Source organism: Staurois parvus, unplaced genomic scaffold, assembly GCF_062004578.1.
Source record: "Staurois parvus isolate SC_StPar_1 unplaced genomic scaffold, SC_StPar_1.0 ptg000011l, whole genome shotgun sequence".
NCBI lineage: Eukaryota > Metazoa > Chordata > Amphibia > Anura > Ranidae > Staurois > Staurois parvus.
This window is the reverse complement of record NW_028317807.1, coordinates 28,845,770-28,871,221: the sequence shown is the minus strand read 5'-3', so window position 1 is coordinate 28,871,221 and position 25,452 is coordinate 28,845,770. Positions and strand designations below refer to the sequence as shown.

The following is a 25,452-nucleotide window of genomic DNA, read 5'->3' as shown; positions in this document are numbered from 1 at the left end:
ATCTTGCTTTAACTTTCACTGTTCCTGATGACTGCCATTTCTTAATTACATTCCGAACAGAGGATATTGACATCTGAAAACACTTTGCTATCTTCTTATAGCCTTCTCCAGCTTTGTGAGCGTCAACTATTTTCAGTTTCAGTTTTCTGGACAACTGCTTAGAAGAACCCATGGTGCTGATTGTTGGGGCAAGGTCAGATGAGTCTGGGCATTTAAAACCTTTTGAGATTGACATCACCTGGTCTTCCCAGACGATGATTGAGAACAATCCATGACACTGGTAGGTCTCAGGTTGGCAAAGGGGGTAGTGCATGCTATAAATTCTGCAGGGTGCCCAAACTTTTGCAGACGCCATTTTTTTGTTTTCTGTTATTTTGAAAGTGTAAATGATGGAAATAAAATCTAACTTTTGTTGACATATTATAAGAATGTCTAATCTGTAATTTGATGCCTTTTGGAGATTTTTCCATCTTTCCTTGGCTTCTTTATGCACATTAATACAAATTTTTAGCTGGGGTGCCCAAACTTTCGATCCCCACTGTATATGTGATTTGTGCATTCATACGGATATAAACATAATTGCATCTTATTGATTCATTTTTGGTTTTAGCGCTGCACCTTTACTGATTTTTTTTTCTTTTTTTTCTTCAGACATGGGCTCACAGAATTTGGTGCAGCTGTGCATAGTAACCAGTCAGCTTTAAGTTTTATTGTCAAGTTAGAAGCTGATTGATTACTATGCACTGCTTGCCCATATTCTGTGTGCACCAGTTTTAGCCCTGGTTCATACTTCTGTGGGCAATGTGACCCGTGTTTGCGCGGGTACAGCAGACCATTAATTTGAATTGGCTGTCATGCCTGCGTTTTCCACAGAAAAAGGTGCATGCACCTTTTTAATAACGTGGCCACAGGAGAATTGCATGGTCTTTTTGCCCATGTGGTTTCCCTGCAGTTCCGGCAAACGCAATGCGGGCTGAGATGCATGGGGGTGTCATTCAGAATGAATGGCAGCTCCGCATATCTTTTAAGAGCAGCAAGATTTGGCTGTGGGTGGTTGTGGGTGCAGGTACAATTGCGGTTCCGGCACCCACAGCCAGCTCACACATTGTGACTCAGGGCTGAGTAAATCTCCCCCAGTATGTGATCAGGTGTGCCATCTGCTTATTTGCCATCTGTAAATTGTGGTGAGCTGACCATGTCCTGTTGGAGGCATAGTGGAATCTAACAACGGTCAGTGGAGGTACAGAGCAGAGAGGAGACAGAGTGGCAGAGCTGATTATATAGACAGTGGGAAATATGCCTCCTCCCTTGCCAAAAGTGGCAGCTGATTGTAGACAACGAGGCGATGAAGAAGAGAGATGACTGAGCTGTGGTGAAAAAGAGGCAAAGTGGCAGCTGATCATGGTCTGCGGATACGTACAGTGCCTTGAAAAAGTATTCATACCCCTTGAAATTTTCCACATTTTGTCATGTTACAACCAAAAATGTAAATGTATTTTATTGGGATTTTATGTGATAGACCAATACAAAGTGACACATAATTGTGAAGACGAAGGAAAATGATAAATGGTTTTCAAATTTTTTTACAAATAAATATCTGAAAAGTGTGGCGTGCATTGGTATTCTTTGTAGAACCACCTTTCTCTGCAATTACAGCTGCAAGGGGTGCTTTTAATGTGTACTTGCAAAATCTTCTCCAGTCCGTTCTCACATTGCCACAATCTAATTGAGGTATGTGATGTCCAACATCCAGTAGCCATCCTCGTGTGACATCCTCCTGCGTCTTTCTCCATAAAAGCAGCGGGTAGTAATAGAAGGTATTGGTTTTAGTATTGTTGCCTTTGCATGACTACCAGCACTCATGTAAATGGCCTATTATCGGAACTGGTATTGGTGCAATACTAATTTGTGCAAACTGAGATTTTCAAACCTAACCTACACTAGATCAAGAGCAAGTACAGGGAGTAACTTACAATAGGGCTGTGGACCTGGAGCTTAGTGTCTGTCTCTCAGCCTTTCCTGCCAGTATAGAGCAGTTGTGTGTACTGTCCCAGGTCCATTGATAGTAAGTAACAATATTTCCATTTTTTTTATTTTATTTACATTTTTGACTGTTGTTCCCTGAGATTGTGCATACATTTATTGGCTGAAAAAAGTCTGAGAACCACTGATCTACACTCTTTGTGTATAGCTGGTCCCTTTTCATTTATCTGTTTAGGTCATTTGAGGGATTGTGGGGGAATCCCTTTTCACATATTTCCTCTTTCCATGTGATCCCTCAAAACTTTTCAGTTCTCCTTTTCCCTACTCCTTGAGTCTAGTTCATCATATTAGTCAGTTTCCTTCACTGGATTTCCTTGCAGGGCTGAAAGGTCTTCTCCTTCAAAGACATTTGAAAACCCTACTTATGACTGGATGTCTGACTCCCTTGTCTAATAAGTGGTGCATACATCTCTACATCTACAATGTTTCCTTTCTGGACTTGAGGACTGCATCTAGATCTCTACATCTGATGTTCTCAACATTATCATCTGGGGGGCGAGCACATGAGTCCTTTGTGGTATCTAATTGTTGAAAGACAGATCATCTTTCTACCCTCTAATGCAGCCTTTTTCAAGCCTTTCAGCACTGAGGAACACTTGAAATAATTTCTTGTGTCCTGGAACTCATTATAGATTTTTATATCTACATCTCATGATACATTGTAAGATGGTCTGTGGGAAGAATGCTCCTCACACTTGTGGTCATTGGGAAGAATTACCCGCTTACAGATAGCTAAAAAGATCTATGAGGTCATTGGGAACTTATCTGAGAGGCAGAAAGTGTTCATTGCCCTAGCAACCTCTGGAGGAACCCTGATTGAGAAACCCTGCTCCAATGGGTTAATTGTTCATTGTACTAGTACATGTAGTATGGAGACCTACTGTGTTCTCCTAACAGTACTCAGACTAATGATTGCAAGAAATGTGTATTAAATACATAGGCAGTCTATACTGTGGCTACCAGACCCCTGACACCTTGGGGTGTGAGTTGAAATGTCCTATTTTTCTTTTGTTCCTTAGATGTATGTCTAAATGCATTGCAATGTATCCTCCTCCCTAAAGTTTTGAAGAAGGGGAGGTGTCCCCTGAAAGGTGTCATCTTGCCAGCACAGTGAGAGAGTGGAGTGAGATTTAGTGTCATACAATGCCTGTATACGTTTATTTTTGTGAGTATCAATTTGGCTGTATGTTTTCTTTTCAGCAGCCCTCCTCGTTCTATCCAAAACTAAAAAGAAAACAGTCTTGCCATTAGCTACAGTTTAGGGTTTTTTTAGGATTGCTACCCTTCCTTTTCTCTATTTACACTCTCTGCTGGAGGTCTCTCATATGCCTCTATATCACTTGGGAGATTATTTTTTTTCCAGAGACACCCTTCACATTATGGACTTCCCTCTGCCAGAATTCAAGGCTGTTCCTCTTATGCCTCCAACTGTGAACTCATTACTTTTGTTTGGACATATCTTGTTTATCTAATCTTCTTTTCCTAGGGGTTAAGGGAGTTCCATTTTAAGTGTGTTTTCACTTTTGCATCCAAATTGGCATAGAACTTACTTTATATTTGCTACATGTTCTCATTTAAATAGCATAACTAAAAAAATGCTGCCTACGTTTTCCTTGCTCCTTTCTGAAAATTCCAAATGTTTTCCTTTGTTATGTAATTTTAACCACTTGCCTTCCAGAGGGCAAGTGGTTTACCCACCTTCCTAACCAGGCCATTTTTTGCAATATGGCGCTGTGTTACTTTAACTGAAAATTGCATGGTCGTGCAACACTGCACTCAAATTAAATTTACGTTTTTTTTCCCCGTCCTTTTGGTGGTATTTGATCATCTGTGCGTTTTTTTTTATTTTTTGCACTATAAAAAAAAAAGTTTGACAATTTTGAGAAACTATATTTCTTACTTTTTGCTATTATGTCCAGTAAAAAAATTAAAAAAATCAAATTTCGCCATAAATTTAGGCCAAAATGTATTCTGCTACGTCTTTACTAAAAAAAAAATTCCCAATACGTGTAAATTAATTGGTTTACGTGAAAATTATAGCATCTACAAATGGCGATGTATATACTGGGATTTTTTTTTAAATTTTACTAGTAATGGCGGCGATCAGTAACTTATAGCAGGACTGTGGCAGGCATTCCGACACGGGGGGAACTGATTTGGTGTCACTGACATTCTCACAACCACTGCTACAGGGTGGCACGGGTGCGCAAAATCACATATATATATATACGTGATTTTGCAGCTCCAGGTAGAAGGCGCGCATGTGCCCTACCCGCGCCACCATTCGCATATATATACACACACACACACACACACACACACACACACACACACACACACACACACACACACACACACACACTATTTTGCATTTCTGGGTAGGGGGCGCGCGCGTGCCCTACCTGCACCGCCATTCGTGGCCTCAGCTGTCAATCACCGGATCCTCGCCAGTGATTACTCGCAGGCGCCCAGTGATTGCCGAGGACCTCCAATGGGGGGGAGAACTGTTTGTAAACAAAACCGTTCTCTCCCCTGTCAGCTCCTGCACACTGCTTTGCATGGCTGTGCAAAGCTCAGCCATGCAAAGCAGTGTGCTTACAGTGAAGCACAAACACAGCCCAGTATGTAAAACAGCACACAGTTAACCCTTTGATTGCCCCTCATGTTAACTCCTTCCTGCCCAGTGTCATGAGTACAGTGTCGGTGCTTTTTATTAGCACTGATCACTGTATTGGTGTCACTGGGGATGTCAGTGACATCAGGTCAGTTCCCCCCAGTGTCAGAATGCCGCAGCAGTCCCATTATAAGTCGCTGATCGCCGCTTCTGGTATAAAAAAAATTCCAGTATATATACCGCCATTTGTAAACGCTATAACTTTCACGTAAACCAATTCATTTACACGTATTGGTTTTTTTTTTAAGCAAAGACATGGAGCAGAATACATTTTGGCCTAAATTTATGATGAAATTTGATTTCTAAAATTATTTTATTGGACATGTTTAATAGCAAAAAGTCAAAAATATGTTGTTGTTTTTTCAAAATTGTCAGTTTTTTTTTGTTTATAGTGCAAAAAAATAAAAACCGCACAGGCGATCAAATACCACCAAAAGAAAGCTCTATTTGTGGGGGAAAAAAAGAATGTAAATTTCATTTGGGTGCAGCGTAGCATGACTGTGCAATTGTCAGTTAAAGTAACGCAGCGCCGTATTGCAAAAAATGGCCTGGCCAGGAAGGGGGGTAAATCCTCTGGAGGGCAAGTGGTTAAGGTTAAAAAAAAAAACTTCCATGATCAGCTCCCCCCAAATAGTTCTCTCTCTTTCTACTCACTGGTTTCAGAGGCAGCAGGAGCCATTGGTGCTCCCTAAAAATGATGACATAAATAAGATGTGATCAGGGGAGGACTGACAGCTCATGGGGCCCCTGTGTTCTTGACCACACTCAAAGCACGCCCAAAAAAGCCTATAAAAGGTACCAGGAGCATTTCATGGGGCCCCCTATTGACCCTGGGCCCTCGGGCAGTGCCTAATGGTCATATGGAAATATGAAACTTATAGAAGTCCAGTAAAAAGACACTGTCAAATTTTTCTTCAGCTGAGAGTGTTTGCTACATGTAAACACACTTTTACAAAAAATTCCCCTCCAAAAAAAACCTAAAATTTTAAGTAAGTTTACAATTTTGTGTTGGTCCATATTCGTAGCCATCTTGGTTTGCATGTGGCCCATGGGCCAGGGGTTGGATAAGCCTAGCTTAGATTATAGAGCGTGTGTAATGATGCACATACTACCAAGGGAACAGTGATGTTTAGCTAGGTTGTGGACATGAGAAAGAACAGCAATACAAGGCGGCAAAGAATACAGTGGGGCAAAAAAGTATTTAGTCAGCCACCAATTGTGCAAGTTCTCCCACTTACAAAGATGAGAGAGGCCTGAAATTGGCATCATAGGTAGACCTCAACTATGAGAGACAAAATGAGAAAACAAATCCAGACAATCACATTGGCTGATTGGGAAAGAAGTTATTTGCAAATTATGGTGGAAAATAAGTATTTGGTCACCTACAAACAAGCAAGATTTCTGGCTCTCACAGACCTGTACCTTCTTCTTTAAGAGGCTCCTCTGTCCTGCACTCATTACCTGTATCAATGGCACCTGTTTGAACTTGTTATCAGTATAAAAGACACCTGTCCACAACCTCAAACAGTCACACTCCAAACTCCACTATGGTGAAGACCAAAGAGCTGTCGAAGGACACCAGAAACAAATTGTAGACCTGCACCAGGCTGGGAAGACTGAATCTGCAATAGGCAAGCAGCTTGGTGTGAACAAATCAACTGTGGGAGCAATAATTAGAAAATGGAAGACATACAAGACCACTGATAATCTCCCTCTATCTGGGCCTCCACGCAAGATCTTACCCCGTGGGGTCAAAATGATCACAAGAACGGTGAGCAAAAATCCCAGGACCATACGGGGGGACCTAGTGAATGACCTGCAGAGAGCTGGGACCAACGTAACAAATGGCTACCATCAGTAACACACTACGCCGCCAGGGACTCAGATCCTGCAGTGCCAGACGTGTCCCCCTGCTTAAGCCAGTACATGTCTGGGCCCGTCTGAAGTTTGCTAGAGAGCATTTGGATGATCCAGAAGAGGATTGGGAGAATGTCATATGGTCAGATGAAACCAAAATAGAACTGTTTGGTAGAAACACAGCTCGTCGTGTTTGGAGGAGAGAGAATGCTGAGTTGCATCCAAAGAACACCATACCTACTGTGAAGCATGGGGGTGGCAACATCATGCTTTGGGGCTGTTTCTCCGCAAAGGGACCAGGACGACTGATCCATGTACAGGACAGAATGAATGGAGCCATGTATTGTGAGATTTTGAGTGTAAACCTCCTTCCATCAGCAAGGGCATTGAAGATGAAACGTGGCTGGGTCTTCCAACATGACAATGATCCCAAACATACCACCCGGGCAACGAAGGAGTGGCTTCATAAGAAGCATTTCAAGGTCCTGGAGTGGCCTAGCCAGTCTCCAGATTTCAACCCCATAGAAAACCTTTGGAGGGAGTTGAAAGTCTGTGTTGCCCAGCGACCGCCCCAAAACATCACTGCTCTAGAGGAGATCTGCATGGAGGAATGGGCCAACATACCAGCAACAGTGTGTGCCAACCTTGTGAAGACTTACAGGAAACGTTTGACCTCTGTCATTGCCAACAAAGGATATATAACAAAGTATTGAGATGAACTTTTGATATTGACCAAATACTTATTTTCCACCATAATTTGCAAATAAATTCTTTCCAAATCAGCCAATGTGATTGTCTGGATTTTTTTTCTCCTTTTGTCTCTCATAGTTGAGGTCTACCTATGATGCCAATTACAGGCCTCTCTCATCTTTTTAAGTGGGAGAACTTGCACTATTGGTGGCTGACTAAATACTTTTTTGCCCCACTGTATGTAGTGATGTGCACACTACTAAAGGAACCATGTATTTGCTGAGTATCTGTAAGAGCTGCAGTGCAAAATTCCAGATCTGAGAGGTTGAGCATACACCACCTTGCTATATTCAGTCCTGACAGCAGAATCACATTCAGTAGTAAAAATGGAAGTCACAGTTTCTTTTTATAGCACACAGGAAGGGGAATAGTTATAGAAAACAGTAATAGAAATTGAAATGTGAGCAGGAGGTCAGGGCTAATCTCTCACATCTAGTGCTATGATTTGTGTACTGAGCACTCTCATGAAACAGGATGAGGTTTTATATGGTCTCGGAATCTAGGAAGTTCCAATCTCGTTAAATAATATGTAGGAAGGAAAGAATACGATTTAGGCTCCATGCACCCTAGCATTTTTTATAATCTCAAAACCGCTAGAAAAAAAATGCTGGATGAAAAATTCTGATAATCGCGCTTTTTGTGCAGGCTTGTAGTAGCATTATAATAGCATTTAGGAGCGTTCATCGTTTTTTGGGGGGTGTTTTTGCCTGGAAAGCGCTCTCAAAAACTCTACAAAACCGTTTTTTTTTTCTGCCCCTAAATGCTGAAGCTTGAAAACCCGCTTCTAGTATAAAATAGTGTGCATGGCCACATAGGGTAACACTATTTTAGGAGCAGAACAAAAAATGGTCATAATAGCTTCTAGGAGCTTGAAAAACTCTAGTGTGCATGGAGCCTTACAATTGTTGTGTTACTCTTTTTTTTGACAACTACCTTCATACCCACAAAGAAATCTTATTCAATTTAATAATTCAATATTAATATATTTTGATGTAGGTTATCAATAAGATTCTACAATGGACTCGGTAATGGTGGTCTTGTCATGGCATGGTGACAATGCCTTTGCAGCAATGTCAGAGGGGTGGGTACTATAGCAGTAAAGTGGGTTTGTGCCCTCTGTTACCATAACAACAGAACCATGAACAACCCTTCTGTTGTCTTGGAAATTGTACTGCCACTAGTCCCTCTGTCAACAAGATAATAAAGCAGACTGGACCCATTGCTATGGCAGTTGAGGGATCTTGAACGCTGAAATAGCGATGGGTGTATTTGCACAACTACCTGATGATTGGAGATGATCAGCATCTTTGTCACAGGGATGGAAGGACTGCCATGGCAATGGAAGGGGACACATACAGTTGCCATGATGATGGAGGGCTTGTTCATGGCATTGTTGCCATGGTGACAGAGAAATTGGCACCATATACACAGCAATAGAGGGATCAGTTGCAGTCCTGATGCCATGGTAACATAGGGATCTGTTCATGATTCATTGCCATGGCTATAGAGAAATTGGTCATTGCTATGATGACAAGAGTATCTGCTTCTATTGCAATGGTGATAAAGGAATTGATCATGGTTTTGTTGACATGGTGACCGAGGCCTGTGAAATGAATCCATTTCGAGGGTTGCTGATATAAGTGGAAAAAGCCTGGCTCCAGATATTTTGTACAGTGCTTCTAATGCACAAATTGCATAAACACAGTATAAAAAAGGCAAACATTTTGCTATAAGTGGTGTAGTTATTCAAATATTGTTTTTGTTAAGACACCCCCAATTCTAGTTCAAATTATCCTATGTTGAGAAGAAAAAAACTGGCAATAATACAGAAAGAACCATTTCTATGGAAAAAGAAGAATCGAGCATTGCCCTGTTGATATGGTAACAGAGAGATTTGTCTTAGTGCTGTTGACATGGTAATGGGTTGGTCACTGTTCAGGTGCTATGGGCACTGTGGGACTGGTCATGTTGGCATGGAAACAGAGGTTTCAACAGGGTTGCCATACCAGTGGAAGGGCTGGTCAAAATACCTAGCAATGGGGAGATATGTATCCTTGCCATGGCAGCAAAGGGATTGGTCACAATTTGGTTGCCATAGAAGCAGAAGCATTGGCCCCATTGCCAGTGGCGATACAAGGAGTGGTGTTTGTCCCATCACTGTGACAAAAGAGAGGTTAATGGGCTTGCTATAGTGATGGAGAGGATGATAAAATTGCTTTGGTGATCAAGAAGCTGGTCAATGTCTCCTTTCATTGGAAGTGGTAAAATCTGTATTACTGGGATGGAGGAATTATCTCCACACCTTTACCATGCTGATTGAGAAATTAGAACCTTTGCCATGGTCATGGAAGCAGAGATCACTGTTCCCCCTCCCAACTGCCTTGGTGACAGGAAGATTTGGCATGATGCTGTTGCCATGATAAGGTCCCCCTTCTTGCAGTACTTCTTCAGCCCCCATTCTCCGTGGTCCAGTGGGGCGAGGAGGGAGCTTAGTCCCGGCAGAAGCAGCTAATACAAATCGTCCTCTCATCATGCTTCTCCAAGTTGCAGTGTCCTATCCAGCATCGGGAGACACGGAAGAAGAGGTACAGGTACAAGGCCCAGGCGGCGTGGCTCCAGCCTCTTTTTAAGGGCTGCTCACCAGGGCTACACTAATATTTAATAATATTTTATTTTGTGTCAGTGATTTACATTAAACTTTTTAACGCGAGAGCTTCCATTTGTGACCTGCTCCATAAACCGCTTAGGACAGCTTGGTGAGAACACAAGGTGCAATATTGGAACAGTCCTCTCATTATTTCTTGGAAGTGTGACCTTTGTACCTTAGTTTTGAGGTGAGCCCTAACTATCTGCCATGTGCATTGTGTGGATGGAATTCTACATTTTTCATTGGAATTTCCTCCAATTTTATGTTAGAAATCAGACTACCTAAACTTTATAGATATTGGCTAGATATTGTCTCCCTTATTTCCTCCATTTGTCAAATTCCCTTGTCCGCGGAGCCTAAAATATGCCTGCTTAATATGTTTGATGAATCTAGTATACCTACTGAGCTGAAACCTCTTGTTACTAGGTTACTCTATATAGCTCGAAAATTGATAGCACAGAAATGGATATCGCCTAGTCCTCCTGCCATAATAGAGTGGAAATCTCAGGTTAATAACATTATTTCTAGGAAAAAAACTTATATTTCAACATAGAAATTGTATTAGAAAATTTGAGATTATATGGGGCCCATGGCTGGCTATACCTGATCTGGCTCCACTCCATATGATTGCAAATCAATTGTTTTCCCTATGATTGTGTAAGACCCTTAATAATTGTGTACTCGTAAAATGTAATGGCTGGAATTTATTTGTTGGAGGAAGGGATGGGTGCAGCTGGATACAATGGGAAGGAGATGTGGTATTTGGTCAATTTGTGTTTTGTTTACTTGTTTTAAGTCATACGTCCATATTTTGTGGATTTTTCACTGCATGACCATTGTTTTTGTAATATTGTTGTGTGCTGCGCACACATTGTGCATTTGTTTGTTTGTCTGTTGTAACATTTTGTGTTCAAAACCAAATAAAGATCTGATTTAAAAAAAGAAATCAGACTACCTGAGCAGAAGCAGAACGTTTTTACTGAATTAACAATTTTTCCGGTTAATGACCTTTTACTGAGCTTTGTAGCTATAGTTGAGTGATCTTACACATAGGAGCTGAGTGGGTTAGTTGTTCCCAGTCATTGCTCTGGAACCAAGGAATGTCCTTTTACACAGGTCATAGATCTAAATCAGGTTTCATAATGGGCTAAATGGTTAAACTGGTACTCATAACTGGATTCTGCAGCTTTGAACTCTGCTTCATAAATTCTATGGTTATGCACAGTCCTTTGGTAAATAATGCTGCATGTCAAAAGGTATGCTGTTAATTAACAGAAAAATCCATTTCCAAGTTCTCATGTGAAGTGACAAATTGTTGGGTAGAAAAGGATGTTGGAAAGGAAAAAGCTGTAGTAGAACTAGGAATATTTGTGATCTTTTGTCCAGAAAGAAGACCTTGCTCCCAGTTCATTGTTCTTCTTTTTTTTTTCTTTTTTTTTACAATAGTTTTTTTTATTAAGGGATAGACAACAAGAACAATGTAACTTCTTGAGGAATAAAACATCCCAAGAAAAATTGCCCAGGTCATTGTTCTGAGCAGGGGCGGACTGACCCGAGGTCAGTAGGGGGCCCCATGAGATGCCCCTGGTACTTTTTTCATAGGCTTTTTTGTGTTTGGACAAGGACACAGGGGCCCCATGATCCCCTATTGCCCGGGGGCCCCATGAGTTGTCAGTCCACCCCTGGTTCTGAGTGTGTTATATGTATAAACTGTTGACATTTCTCCCCCCAGGGAAGCAACTGGTAGATTTCTATGCCCTCTTCATAGGTTCCTCCCCTATTGGAAAATGAAAAAAAAATAATGTGTAATTCTGTTCAGCCAGTTTTATAATCTACAACAGGCTACCAGGCACTACACAAGGTTTTGAGCATTTGATTTTCTTCACTGCTATTAAAGCAATACAACTTGGTTGAGCTTTTGATTGGATGGAGGACAAGCAGCAGATTGCAGATGAAATCATCTTTGTGCTCCCTCCGGTCAGTAAGTTCAGCTTGTTAGATTCACAGCACTGTGCAATGAAGTGAAGTCTGATTGGCTAATACTGCTACCCTCTCCCCTCCCAGTTTGAATGGTGAACAAGGGGATTACAGGAGGATAGTACAAAGACAGATTGATGAACTGTGTAAAAATATATTTAAGAATTTGCAATAAACACAAAATTATTAAAGGAGTGCGTGGTGTTTTACAAAATTAAAGGGAGATAGTACAGTTACAATATAATTCAGTACTAGAGGGTTCAGTGGGCGCTGCTCATGAGAGCTTGCAATCTAAAATCAAATTAAATAGTTTGATATCTGTCTACGCTTAAAGTTTCACTAAACCCAGGACCCTGCATTCACTATATCTGGTCTCCCACAGTACAAAGAACATGGAAATGCAATTATTTTAGTAAATATAAACAGCTAAATACCTTTTCTCATCAGCAGTTAGAGTAGTCTTGTGACTTCTGTCAGTGTTCAGTAAAGCACTGGTTACAGCTTGTAGGAGGAGTTTTCATTCTGCTCTAGGAGGATGCCAAACCCCTAACCTCTGTCTGGACAGTGTTGATTGGCCCTGTGCTGATCACATGCACTCTCCTGAGAGAAAAAAAAAACCTCTCTAGCAATACACACCAAACTGAGCATGTGCAGAGTGACTCCACACAAAATTTCCTATCAGGAGATAAGAGGGGGGCACTGGAAGAAGGGGAGGATCAGAGAAGTCAAGATCAAACAGCCTTTTTAACCTCTTAGGTTCCACAGTGAGTATAACAAGCATGCTTTACTGCATATAAAGAATGATGATTTTACTGTTGTGGGTTTAGTAACACTTTAATTCAAAATGCCTGATGGAGGAACCTACACTTAGTCATGAGCTCTTTAGAGATATATAGTGTCACTTGTGCCCTGTCCTCCTCAGCTGAACTGTTCTAAAGAAAATCAGATATCTTTCAGTTACTGGCAGCACTGAAGCTGTCCTGGATTCCTGGTAGGATGCTTTTCACCAATCGGGCACCTAAAATTTTTAATAGTATAAGTTCTACCTACAAGCAGGCATCTCAAAGTATATTTTTGCTTTTATTTGCTGGGAAACTCCCGTTTGTGTGCATTTTTGCTTTATTGGACAGGGAAATAACAGTTGCTTAGTGTGCTGCAGTAATGCATACGGTCCCATAACAAATGGTAATGCATGTTGCCTATGTTGGTGCACTGTGGTGAATAGCACCCCAAAGCAAATTTACAATACTATTGCAATGTAGACGCGATGAGCTGTGCTGACCAAAATGCTGCAGGTCTGTTTTTTGGCCTCTTTAATGCATGTTCATGAGCAGTATAGCATTCATTAAGCGCACTGCAGTGGTATGAATGAGATCTTAGTCAGGAAGTTAAGTCCCAATAACAAATTCAAAGTATTTTTTTACTTTAATGCATTCTATGCATTGAAGTAAAAAAAAATAAAACAGTGCCTGGGATCCCCTCAGCTGCCCCCCCCCCCATACTTACCTGAGCCCCATCATGATCCAGCGCTGTACATGAGAGCAGTGGCTCTTTCTGCTCTGTCCCTCTTCACAGGGCAGATCCATAGAAGTGGGAGCCATTTGCTCCTGTTGCTGTCAATCAAACTGCTGTTTGGGTCTATGGACACAGGTAAGGGGGCTTGGGAACAAACCTGCACGAGTGCCCCCATAAGAAGCAGCTTCCTATGGGGGCACTGGATAAAGAGGAGCCAGGAATGCCAGCAGGGGACCGAAAAGAGGAGGATCAGGGCTGCTCTGTGCAAAACCATTGCACAGAGCAGATAAGTATGACATGCTTGTTATTTTAATTTAAAAGAAAAAAAAAAGATAGAAGCTTTACAACAGAGGAACACAGAAGAGGCTTTTCTGGAGGACCTAATGATTTTGTTGTCCTGGTCCAACCCTGAGGGACCTTGCAGGGTCTTGTGAAAATCGGAAGGATTGGTTCAACCATTCGCTCTATTTTGTCTACTGCCACCACATAGTGGCTGCACGTGTGTTGACGACCAGACGTGTTCTGTTGAATACTCTTTATTCTGTATTCTTGGAGAGAAAATGATTGCTGCAATTTTCTGCCCACCATGGGGTCCACCCCCTGAGGGGGGATAGAGACATGTAACTGACTTTCCATAAGTGCCTTTCCTTCTATGTAATAATCTCAATACTTTTGTGGATGATACAATTGAAGCTCTTATACACTTATGGTTTTGTTCCTCCTTTATTTTTGTAATTAAATAAATCTGCAATAAAAACGATAGAAACAGAAGAGGCTTTTCTGGCTAGTAAAAGTGATAACTGTTCCTACATGGGCAAAGCACAAGTTCACTTTTAAATGTGTATTAAAGGAAAATACAGTAATTTCTCTTAAATATAAGACAACACACAAAAGCTACTAATTTCAAATGTAGAAATTTTTCATTGAGAGATAAAAAGGTCAAGACAGGAAAAAAAAAATGCATGTGTGATATAAAGACTTCTATAACAGGCAAGGGCTGTCAAGTGGAGTTGGCACAAGGAAAAGGGTAGAGCTTGTGTGTGTGTGTGTGGCCACAATTACTGCACTATATTTAGTGGGTGTATTTCCGTTTGCTTCACTCTCTCAGTGGTCACACAGCAGATTTTGCATCAGACTGTGATTCTCACCAAAGTAGAACATTGCTCCTTGCTTGTAGGTAATTTGCTTCATATGGAATTGCATAGTTTGCATGTTTATTCGGTAGCAGTGCAAAGAGATTTAATGTGTAAATGCTAGCTATGATTGCTAAAAAAAAAAAGTAATTTGTGACTTGGTCATTATTGGTTACTGGACACTATACTCTTTCTACTGTGTCCTAGCCTAAAAATTTCAAAAGTAACAACAGAGCTGAAGCTGAGTTATGCTGGAGATATACTTGAAAATTTTTGTTCAAAAACTTTAGTTTCAGTAACATTCATTCAGTTTTTGAAATGTTAGCAGAGTACAATCGACATTTGTTTCCAAATGACACAGTGACCGTAAGATTCAGAGAAAGATAAAAAAAGGTTTTATCAAACTAATTTCTAGCAGTGGATGTGGTTTTGTGTGGGAAATCGCATTCACACCAAAATCAATTGGTAAAAGCAAACGAAGTGTTGAAGTGCTTTAGAACAAAATTCATCAAGTCGTATGTACTTAAAGCGGAACTTCACCTAAAAAGGGAAGTTCCCCTTGTTTGCCTCATCCCCTTCTGTAGCAATTGGCACTTTTTTGTGGGGGGAGAGCGGGTACCTGGTTTTGACTCAGCGATCTGAGCAGAAGTCTAGCCCCCCCTTCTTTCCCTGCAGACGTCTGGGACAAATCACAGGTCCCAGAAGACTGCGGGACCATTTACAAAGCGTGGCTTGTACCTGAGAAGTGGGAAACCGTCTGTGAAGCCCCAAGGCTTTACTGCGGGTTTTCCCTAGTTAGGATGCCGGCACCAGGAACCCGAAGCCATCTCCAAGATCTACATAGCCACTTTGGCTGAAAACATCTCATCAATTTAATGTTCGCTGTACATATTTGTGCTAGAATTATTTCTCTCATTTAGTGTGCGGGTGTTAGGAGTGACTTGGCAAACCACAAGCCATTACAGGAATTATTCACGCTTTGGTTCCTAAGCACTTAACTTCCTCGCACCTTGAGGATTACCTGTTATAGGGTGAGGATGCAGAGCATGCCCCACAACTCTCTAGTTTCCCATGTCCCTTCTTGGACACAAACACTTGACCCATCCTGTCACACTGTATTATGAATTCTCTTCCCCATAACAGCTCACATCTCAGGAAGCCACTGCTTTATCATTCACGCAAGGCCTTCCTCTTGTGACAGCTCAGGCCAGGCCCCTGGTTGACCCTGTGCCACAGTGGGTCTCATTATGATTACCACGAGGTGAGGGACATAAAGTGTACCTGATATCCCACCCAACTGGGCTATAGTCTTCTGCCACAGTCACCTGTTTCCTCTCAAACTGGCCACCATCCAAGTTTGTCTGTTCTGCAAATGTACTCAACCACAGGGGTTACCAGGTACAAATGTTCTAACAGCAACCTAAGGCTACTTACCTCAGAGAGTTAAATGGCTTTAGCTCCTATTGTAAGGTTCTTCAGACACACCAAGGTTACACTTATCCCAGTAGACACTCTGGTTAGCCAAAGAGACTAGCAGCTTCTTTGCTTACATAGTTAAATAGTCTGGCTGAATAAAGACAAAAGTCCATCCAGTTAAACCATTAAAAAAAAAAAAGTTAGAATCCTATACCCACAGTTTATCCAGAGGAAGGCAAAAAAAGCCTGCAAAGCGTGACCCAATTTGCTCCTGCAGGGGAATAACTTCCTTCCTGATCCCCGAGAGGCAATCGGATATTCCCTGGATCAACTTTACCTATAAATGTTAGTATCCAGTTATATTCTGTGTATCTAAGAAAGAATCCAGGTCTTTTTTAAAGCAATCCACTGAGCTGGCCAGAACCAACTCTTGAGGGAGTCTATTCCACATTTTCACAGCTCTCACTGTGAAGAAACCTTTCCGTGTTTGGAGATTAAATTTCTTTTCCTCAGACATAAAGAGTGCCCCCTGGTCTTCTGTGATGACCTCAGGGTGAATTGCTCTACACCGAGTTCACTATATGAACCACTGATATATTTTTACATGTTGATCATATCCCCCCTTAATCTCCTCTTCTCAAGAGAGAATAAATTCAGTTCCTCTAATCTTTCCTCATAGCTGAGCTCCTCCATGCCTCTTATCAGTTTGGTTGCCCTTCTCTGTACTTTCTCCAGTTCCCCAATGTTCTTTTTGTGAATTGGTGCCCAAAACTGAACTGCATATTCCAGATGAGGTCTTACTAATGATTTGTACGGGGGTAATATGATATCTCCCTCTCTGGAGACTTGAAAAATCAGCTCAGGGCAGGACAGATCCTTGGATAGGTAATTTTATGTTTGGTGTTTCTACAGTATTTGTAGCTTCTGAAGTTTAATTTTATGGGCGGAGACTGGAGCTCCTCTCTAACCCTTGTACGAATGTTTGTTTGAAAATCGACTAGTGTATGACCAGCTTTATTCTTTACATCATTCCTTATGTCCCTGTGGAGCCCTTCTGATCTTTTAATTGTATCTAACCCAAAAGGAAACAGTTACGACACCTTTTTGGAGTAGCCAAACCCCCTTTTAAGGAAATAAAACAGCCAATACTTATTTATTATCTTCTTGTCTTGCAGAGTGCTCGGCTAACAGAAATGGTTAGCAGTCTGATGACCTCTTTCCCAGTCACCCTATCTCCTAAGCCCTGTGTGAAATCTCCCAACCGTGAATATGGGGCAGCTGCATTTCCAAGAGCTAGCAGGTTGGCATTATTTCAACAATTTACTATATAATGTATAAAAATGACAGTCTCTCAAAGCATGCTGCATACTAGAGGAGCCTTTTTTCATTCTCATTTTCACAAGGATTTATTTCCTTTCAGAACATCCATGCATAAGCCAGAATCTTCTGTGCTCAATGGACTCAGCCAGAAGCAGGCGAAAAAGGATAGGAAGAATATCCATGCCAAAGCACCCTTCACTTTTGGGAGCAGTTCAGCCCGTACCAGACCACTACAATTATATCACAAGAGAAATCTATATAGATTTGGCTCTGAATGCACAGTAAGTTTGAACTAGAGTTATTTTTAAATAACATTTTACATCTATAGTTCACATTTATTTTTAAGCTATTCATATAAAATAGATTTGCAAATAATACAGAGTTCATTCATGACATAGGAATTCCAGAGCACTGTGGGTTTTCCATAGAGAGAGTACATAGACGCTCTCAATTAAACACCAGAGTAGGGCCTACAAAGTAAGAGTTTCTCCAGATCCTACTCCTTATTGTCCTAAGAGCTTGTGCTGTACTGCAGTCAGCACTATCAACATTGTATGCCTAACAGTCAGTCTTTCTGAGGGTCTTTTTGTAAAAAAAAACCCCTTTGTGTCTCTTAACCCAAAATCTAACTGAATGGTGCTTGGACATTAGCCCCTTACTCGCCAGGGCTGTCATGAAATGTACGCAGGTCCTGTTCTCCTTACTCCTGTTGAAAAGACAGATGAAGGAGTAAAAGCCAGTCTGAGCAAGGCACAGGTTTTCTGTAAAGCTGCACCCCAACTGGTACCATAGAGAACCTCTTTCACCTATGAGTTAAAGGCCCATCTCCGTTCACAACTCCTGCAGTCTCCTTTCTAAGCTGCTCACAGCTGCCCTCACCACATACAATACAAAGTTAATAGCCCTGTATTGTGATGACACCGCCCAAAGTGCCAGAGGGAAAAGAGGAGAGTGCTGAAGCCATTCGAAGCTGGGAGTAGGGTAAGTGTTGTAGCCTTTGCACCTCCCCCTTAGATTTAACCACTTGCCGCCCGCCCACTGTGGATGACATACACATATATGTATGTCATCCAGCCTGCTCCTGGTTAGGAGTGCACAGCGTGCCCCCTGGAGTGTGCAACGTGCCCCTGCTGTGACCACTGTGTCCACCATACCATTTTATCGCTATGATTAGTCATAGCGACCACATGATATCAATGTAACAACCTGTCATGAATAGCTTTCCATTTATGAACAGCTTGCTTACTGTAGTGATCTGTGATAGGTCCACAGCAATCACATGGTACCTGGCTACCTGTACCATGTAATTAGCTGTAGCCAATCACAGATCACAACCATAAGCAAGCTGTTCATGAATGAGAAACCCATTCAAGACAGCTAAAACATTGCATATACATTGATCAGCACTATATAAGCAATAACAAAAAAAAAACTGATCACCGCCCAGAGTGGCACAGTGGATGTAAAAAAAAAAAAAAAAGAAGAAAAAGTTTAAAAACGAAAAAAATGTTTAAAAAATTAAATGACAAATTATTTAAATGTTTGTTTTTTTACATACGGTTACCAGTTGGTATCCCTGATCAACGCCACACCCAGGGGCGGACTGACAACTCATGGGGCCCCCGGGCAATAGGGGATAATGGGGCCCCTGTGTCCTTGCCCAAACTCAAAAAAGCCTATGAAAAAGGTACCAGGGGCATCTCATTGGGCCCCCTACTGACACCGGGCCCTCAGGCAGTGCCCGAGTTTCCAAATGGTCAGTCCGCCCCTGGCCACACCAGTCATAGGATAACTCTGTACTGCACTGGTGACAGTATGTAAAAGGAAAAAATTAAATTGTGAAAAAAAACAATTTTTTTTAATTTCTTCATTTTCCAAAAAACTGTGACAAAAAATTACAACTTCATGAAACTCACCATACCTGTTACTAAATATCTCAGACTGTCTACTTTCCAAAAAAGTGTTCATTTGGGGGCATTTGTACTGTCCTGGCATTTTAGGGCCTCAAGAAATGCCATCAGTACATCAGGATTGATCAATTTTCAAATATATATACCATAGTTTGTAGATGCTATAATTTTCACACAAACCAAATAATATACACTTATTAAAACAAATGGAAAAATTGTATGTAGTGAGCGCTAATCCAAAAAGCAGCTATGCACTCAAAGCAACCAATATATGCAATACACCAAATATAGAATAGTGCAGCACTAAAAATAAAAAATAATATAGAATAGTGCAGCGCTAAAAAAATAAGATTAAAAAAAAAAACGTCCATAAAGTTTATAAAATGTGCCAGGTACATCTACTGGATACTGGTGGTGCTCCGTGGGGAATGATAAAAATGCGCACTCACCAGAAATAAATGAATATGAGCGTTGTATAAAATTCCTCATCAGAGATCTGGTCAATCTGGGCAATACTCCCTTCCGTATGGTGACAGGACACAGTAGAGATGAATCAGATCCAGGTAACCAGAGGTTTCCTCAAAGTGGCTGGATGGAAGGAACTGCCTGTTTACAGGGAATCTTCCCCCTCTTGGTACGGTGCCTGGAACCTGGTACAGGGCCTCTGAAAATAAGCACTCTTCTCAGGGAGTTAGGGAAGGATGCCCATAGTGTAGTAAGGTTATCAAATGAATTTTATTACAAGCAAGTAAAGGTATCCAAATCGCGATATACAGGTAAAGATTTCATCCAGGTATAGTGAGAACTAACCTAGGAATATTAAAGATGGCCGCCGGGCCTCCACGTGGCTCCGGCAGCGTAGCGTCACGACGTCCGGGCTCCTCCTTATGCGTTACGTGCACACGCACATCATCAGAGGGATGGAACCATATACACTTATTGGGGTTTCTTTTTTTTTTTGTTACCAAAGACAGGTAGCAGAATGCATTTTGGCCTACATTTATGAAGAAATTTGATTTTTTTTTTTATTGGATATGTTTTATAATAGAAAATAGAAAATATTGGGGGTTTTTTTTCCAAATTTTTCAGTCTTTTTTCATTTTATATAATAAAAAAATAAGAAACCCAGTGGTGATCAAATACCTTCAAAAGAAAGCTCTATTTGTGTAAACAAAGTGATATAAATTTAATTTGGGTACAGTGTTGAGTGATCATGCAATTGCCAGTTAAAATAGCACAGTGCTGAATAGCAAATAATGTGCTGGTTATGAAGAGGGTAAAATCTTCTGGAGGGCAAGTGGTTAACTGATATTTAAACCTTGCAATACTGGGGGGCCCACTGGAAGGGTAGATTGCGTTCTAATTCTGGGAATTGGGCTTTTACTTGCATGGTTCATAAAGTTTGTGCAGTGGGTGAGGAAAAAACGTGGAACTGCATGACAGCTTTTCAAACAATTGGCATACCTTCCTCCTTACTGACATGATAAAGAGGGACACCTTTTAGTACACATTATGTAAGCAAAGGACATGTCCCTGCTATAGCATTGGTTACACAGGCCAAAAATAACTAATATGCAAAAAATGATTGGCTTTTTTTCATTTTATATTGACTTTTCAAAATAACAAATGCAGTAATATAGAGGTTGGATAACAAGTTTGGTGCACAATAACACTTTTGGTAGCAAAATAATATATTTTGTATAGAGATGTACACATCAGACAAAAAAGAGGGACAGCTTGAGATATTTGATAATGTGCTTGTTTGCATTCCATTAGCAGCCAGACCTTCACAACTGTCTCCTGGGAATTGTTTATTGTTTTTATGTTTATTATTATGGGTGCTGATAAAGGACACTCAGAAAAGTTACCAGTCATATATGGTAGCTCTGTCTGATTTTTTAAAATGTATGTGCTATAAGATTGTCTTAAATATCTACCCCTCTAATGGATATAAGAGGAAAAATACAGGTGCTGTGATATTGCAGATATATGGAGAAATGCTTCAGTGTTCTGAACTTTGGGATTAAAGGCTGGAGCAGAACGTGCAGATCCAGGGACAAGCTTCAAATACATTAATAAATGATTCACTGTTTAAACTGCCTGATAACTGATTTCAATCTACCTGATAAATTCTCCCACCATTTATATATTTAGCTGTAATGAAGTATAGGAAGCTTTTTAAATACGAACATAATAATGTATGGCTTTAAAGGCCAACTCTGGGCTCAGCCCCTGCCAGTACCCACATGGAAGAAAAATATATTTGAAATATATTTTAAAAATATTCTTCCCAAATATATTGACATATACTTGAAATGCTACAATTTTGGCCATACCCAATATATTTCAATAAAAATAAATAAATAAATAAATAAATATATATATATATATATATATATATATATATATACTGCATGTTGAAATGCGTTTTTATTTAAAAATATATGAAACCTATTTTTAAAAATACATTTCAAATATACTGTATGTCTTTAAAAATACAAATCTACATTTTTGGAATGCATTTACAAATATATGTAAAAATATATGTTAAAATTACTTTTTTATATGTTAAAAAAAATCTGGAGTATATTTAAAAAATATATATTTTTAAAAATATATTTTTTTAAAATATATTCTTCAGATTTGCCAAAATTGTAGCAATTCAAATATATGTCAATATATTTGGGAAGAATATTTTTTAAATATATTTCAAATATATTTTCTTCCATATGGGTAGTTCACTTAAAGCTGAATTCCAGGTATAGATTTTTCAGCTTGGATTAATTGGGTATGTATGTGCCATACCTGTGAGATCCTTGTGGAAAATGAAAATTATTGTAGTAGGCGCCTCTGCTACAGTGATTACCACTGTCTTTCCGGTCCCAAGCTAAACTGCTTCCTTGCTGTATAGTGAACACAGGGGGTGGTTCACTTGCCATGGCCACCATTCACAGAAAGCCTTGCATTTTTCTCAACATATGCGAAACATTCTATGATTGGATGAGGTGGAAATTGTCATGTCACCTCTCCGCCTCATCCAATCAGAAATGATTGCCTTACATTCATTAAGAAAAGCGCAAGGTATTCTGTGAATGGTGCCCGTGCCGAGCAGGTGACCCCCTGTGGTTACTATGTAAGCTGGATGAGTGTAACTAAGTCCATATACAGTCAGGTCCATAAATATTGGGACATCGACACAATTCTAACATTTTTGGCTCTATACACCACCACAATGGATTTGAAATGAAACAAACAAGGTGTGCTTTAACTGCAGACTGTCAGCTTTAATTTGAGGGTATTTACATCCAAATCAGGTGAACGGTGTAGGAATTTCAACAGTTTGCATATTTGCCTCCCACTTGTTAAGGGACCAAAAGTAATGGGACAATTGGCTTCTCAGCTGTTCCATGGCCAGGTGTGTGTTATTCCCTCATTATCCCAATTACAATGAGCAGATAAAAGGTCCAGAGTTCATTTCAAGTGTGCTATTTGCATTTGGAATTTGTTTCTGTCAACTCTCAAGATGAGATCCAAAGAGCTGTCACTATCAGTGAAGCAAGCCATCATTAGGCTGAAAAAACAAAACAAACCCATCAGAGAGATAGCAAAAACATTAGGCGTGGCCAAAACAACTGTTTGGAACATTCTTAAAAAGAAGTAACGCACCGGTGAGCTCAGCAACACCAAAAGACCCGGAAGACCATGGAAAACAACTGCGGTGGATGACCAAAGAATTCTTTCCCTGGTGAAGAAAACACCCTTCACAACAGTTGGCCAGATCAAGAACACTCTCCAGGAGGTAGGTGTATGTGTGTCAAAGTCAACAATCAAGAGAAGACTTCACCAGAGTGAATACAGAGGGTTCCCCACAAGATGTAAACCATTGGTGAGCCTCAAAAACAGGAAGGCCAGATTAGAGTTTGCCAAATGACATCTAAAAAAGCCTTCACAGTTCTGGAACAACATCCTATGGACAGATGAGACCAAGATCAACTTGTACCAGAGTGATGGGAAGAGAAGAGTATGGAGAAGGAAAAGCACTGCTCATGATCCTAAGCATACCACCTCATCAGTGAAGCATGGTGGTGGTAGTGTCATGGTGTGGGCATATATGGCTGCCAATGGAACTGGTTCTCTTGTATTTATTGATGATGTGACTGCTGACAAAAGCAGCTGGATGAATTCTGAAGTGTTTCGGGCAATATTATCTGCTCATATTCAGCCAAATGCTTCAGAACTCATTGGACGGCGCTTCACAATGCAGATGAACAATGACCCAAAGCAGACTGCAAAAGCAACCAAAGAGTTTTTTAAGGGAAAGAAGTGGAATGTTATGCAATGGCCAAGTCAATCACCTGACCTGAATCCGATTGACAATGCATTTCACTTGCTGAAGACAAAACTGAAGGGAAAATGCCCCAAGAACAAGCAGGAACTGAGACAGTTGCAGTAGAGGCCTGGCAGAACATCACCAGGGATGAAACCCAGCGTCTGGTGATGTCTGTGCGTTCCAGACTTCAGGCTGTAATTGACTGCAAAGGATTTGCAACCAAGTATTAAAAAGTGAAAGTTTGATTTATGATTATTATTCTGTCCCATTACTTTTGGTCCCTTAACAAGTGGGAGGCACATATGCAAACTGTTGTAATTTCTACACCGTTCACCTGATTTGGATGTAAATACCCTCAAATTAAAGTTGACAGTCTGCAGTTAAAGCACATCTTGTTCATTTAATTTCAAATCCATTGTGGTGGTGTATAGAGCCAAAAATGTTAGAATTGTGTCGATGTCCCAATATTTATGGACCTGACTGTAAAAGCTTTAGCTCAAGGTCTGTTTCATACTGGTCAGTATCCTCTTTGCTCAGCAGGGGATGTGTCCACTGATCCCCCACAGAGAAGAGCAGTGTGGGTGGATGACAGATCTGTGTTCACTCAGTTTGTGGAGAGCGGACACGGACACAGCCCGCTCTGCCCTATGGCTGGTCTGATGTAAACTGACCAGCTGTCTGTTTACACCTGACTGCCCTCTAATCTGATCTGCCTAGATGGAAGGGAATGGATCCCCTTCATTTTTTTTTTTTTTTTTTTAAGTGGACCGGATCAGATCTGAGGTAGGCAGGTGTAAACAAACACAAGTCCATTTACACCCACCAGTCCATAGGGATACATGGACCATCTGATCAAGTCTACCAGAAAAACTGAAAGGCTGACCTGATCAGATCGCCCGTGTGAAAGGGGAATTAGGCTAGCCATACTATGTGTGAATTTCAGCTGGTTCCTGATGAACCAGCCAGATTTTGCTTTGTGGATGGCCAATTTGTCATCCTTCCACCCAACATTCTTTAATTGAAAAATTGAAGGAGCAAGTCATAACATTTTCGGCCAAACCAGGGCTGCATCCAATCTGTTGCAGCATCTGTTCTGGCATTCTGACTGGTGGCACCTGTGAGAATACAATACCTGCAGTGGGAGATTCGTCCACCCATGCTGTACAATATAGCATTGATGGAGAAATCCGTTAGATCTTTTTCATTCGGCCCTCAAGCTGAGCAAAAAAAATCTGATTGTGTAGGGCCAACTTTAAGGTTAAGATGGCAGGGCCAACCTAAACTTTAGTGGAATATGTATGTATAATTCGTATAGATCTGAATCTACTGATTGTTTTGACATATAGTTTTCACTGAAGGTCCCCTCCACCCATGATGAAAAACTTTATGGTTTACTTTAAAGTGTTTGTAAACCTCAGACATGAAATATGAACAAAGCACAGAGCACTGAGTGTAATTTCTGTCAGCTGCTTTGTTCCCCTGCTATTAGCATGAGTCACTTCTGACAAGTTTTCCTGACACCAAGAGGAAAAAAAGGTGACAGGATAGGGAGCTCCAGCTGATTGACAGTTTCTGTGAGCTGGGTGAGGGGGGGGGGGGTTCCCTTCCCTCCCCTCCAATTGTCTGTCAGAGCTCTCCTCACTGAACTCTGCAGCATGTAATTTAGCTCTCCGCCCCCTTTTTTTTGACAACTCAGACAAGCTTTATAAATTCTGGACTTTGAAGGAGAGATGGCAGATAAACTGGTACACCTTATGTAGGAGTATTTGCTTCATCTCTGTGTATTACCGGAGGCCAGGTCACTTCACTGGGTATATGTAAGGGTTTGCAACTACTTTTAATTGCATATTTGTTTTCTGCTATATTTAACTACTCAGATT

At 40.8% G+C, this 25,452-nt stretch overlaps 1 protein-coding gene across 1 annotated transcript in view; it reads left to right on the top strand.

Annotated features, from left to right (window-relative positions):
• Positions 1 to 25,452, top strand: part of KANSL1L (KAT8 regulatory NSL complex subunit 1 like) — a 120,998-nt gene that overhangs the window by 50,367 nt on the left and 45,179 nt on the right. The window contains exons 5-6 of the mRNA XM_089672153.1: positions 17,188 to 17,312; positions 17,433 to 17,613. Of these exons, the coding sequence (XP_089528279.1) occupies positions 17,188 to 17,312; positions 17,433 to 17,613 (306 nt within the window). The remainder of the gene's footprint in view (positions 1 to 17,187; positions 17,313 to 17,432; positions 17,614 to 25,452) is intronic.